The 1,551-nt window shown below is 46.4% G+C and overlaps 1 protein-coding gene across 1 annotated transcript in view; it reads left to right on the top strand.

The window, feature by feature from the left end:
• COL1A1 (collagen type I alpha 1 chain) overlaps window positions 1-1,551 on the top strand; it is a 27,842-nt gene that overhangs the window by 1,708 nt on the left and 24,583 nt on the right. Inside the window, exon 2 of the mRNA XM_006023325.3 lies at window positions 802-996. Coding sequence (XP_006023387.1) covers window positions 802-996 — 195 coding nt within the window. The remainder of the gene's footprint in view (window positions 1-801; window positions 997-1,551) is intronic.

The raw sequence follows: 1,551 nt of genomic DNA, 5'->3' as shown, positions 1-1,551 counted from the left end.
GAAAGAGCATGGAGGTTTTTAAAATATGAAATGTGTTTAAAATATTTCCACGTTATGAAAAATAACCTGCCTACTTGAAATCCTCCTCCACATACTTCTCAGTATGAAATCTATCTGTTTTTTTCAGATACACTCCCCTTTCCCTCATCCCACCCATCAGCCTAGCCAAGCCTACCTGATCGGGTCACATCCTGGATCTTATTTCAGCCTAGCCAGCCCACCTGGCCTTCCATTCGACCCTAGTCTAGTTCACACTTGCTGTTTTTCCTTCCCACTCCAGTCATTTTCACTTGATCCAATTTCCCAAAGCAACAGACTATTACAGAATAAATTCCACTCCCCTCTGCAGAACCCCTCGTAGCTGGGCCTCTGCCTTCCCTCATCCCTCTGCTCCATCCCTCTTCCCTTTAGAAGAATCCACATTTTTATTTAGCTTGGCTCAGGCTCCAAAAGGTTGCAGTTACAGTTGGATTTAACAATTGGCTGTAGGTTTTGTTTAAATTCCAAAGTAAGTGGAAAGAGTTATTGTGGGGTTGGCATGTTTCCTGTGTCATTGAGCACAGCTGATGAGAAGCAGATGAGTGTGCAAGGGTTCCAGGATAAGAGGAAAAAGAAAAGAGAGATGTGTTATTGGAACTGTGGAGAAAAGAAAAACACTCTTGGATTAAGGAAAAAAATAGTCCCCAACTCTGATCAGCCTTGAGAATTACCCTTGTAGCCTCCTGCTTACTCTTATCCTGCAACTTCTGGATTGAGCTCTTGCTCATGATGTGTTCCCCTTCTTTCTCATTGTCTACCTAGTTCAAACTGGAAGCTGCATACAGGATGGACTAGCGTACAACAACACAGACGTATGGAAACCCGAGCCCTGCCAGATCTGCGTATGCGACAATGGCAACATCCTGTGTGACGATGTCATCTGCGATGATACCTCGGACTGTACCAATGCTGAGATCCCCTTTGGAGAATGCTGTCCCATCTGTCCTGACACCGCTGGTATGGACCAGCCTCTATCTGTCTGCCTGGGTAGCCTTGGAGAAGGGCCCAGTCACTACAGTATACAGGGATTAGATGCAATCATCCCTTGCTAACCAGGCAGGAAGGGCATGACATGGGTGACTGGAAGACCACCAAAACCTAGACTGGAAACCAGATAGTCTCATCAGCCCTCATCAGGCTATCATAGAGTGCCCAGCTATAATATGAGCCCAGAACATGCACCCCAGCTGGGAAATGGGAAGCCTCTCCTTTGAGCTCTCATGGGCATCTTCTTTTTATAGAGACATTTCTTACGGTCCTGATTATTCCTGGTAGCGTCCAATGGACCAGCATAAAGCACGGTGGACACAAATATGACCCTTCAGTAGAGCATACACCTATTGCAGGGTGGGGCAGGGAATGAAGTGCAGGTCTCTCCCAGGTGGATAACTTTAGAATTGGTCTGGCGACTATAACATTAACGTAAAACCAGCAAGAGGTGTGTGGATAGCACAGGTTCTGCTTCCCTACATAAGTGCAGCTCCAGTGGTATCAGTGGGGTGGTTACCAAGA

This window comes from Alligator sinensis, unplaced genomic scaffold, assembly GCF_000455745.1.
Source record: "Alligator sinensis unplaced genomic scaffold, ASM45574v1 scaffold520_1, whole genome shotgun sequence".
Lineage (NCBI taxonomy): Eukaryota > Metazoa > Chordata > Crocodylia > Alligatoridae > Alligator > Alligator sinensis.
The sequence above is the reverse complement of the archived record's forward strand: the minus strand, read 5'-3'. Positions and strand labels throughout refer to the sequence as shown.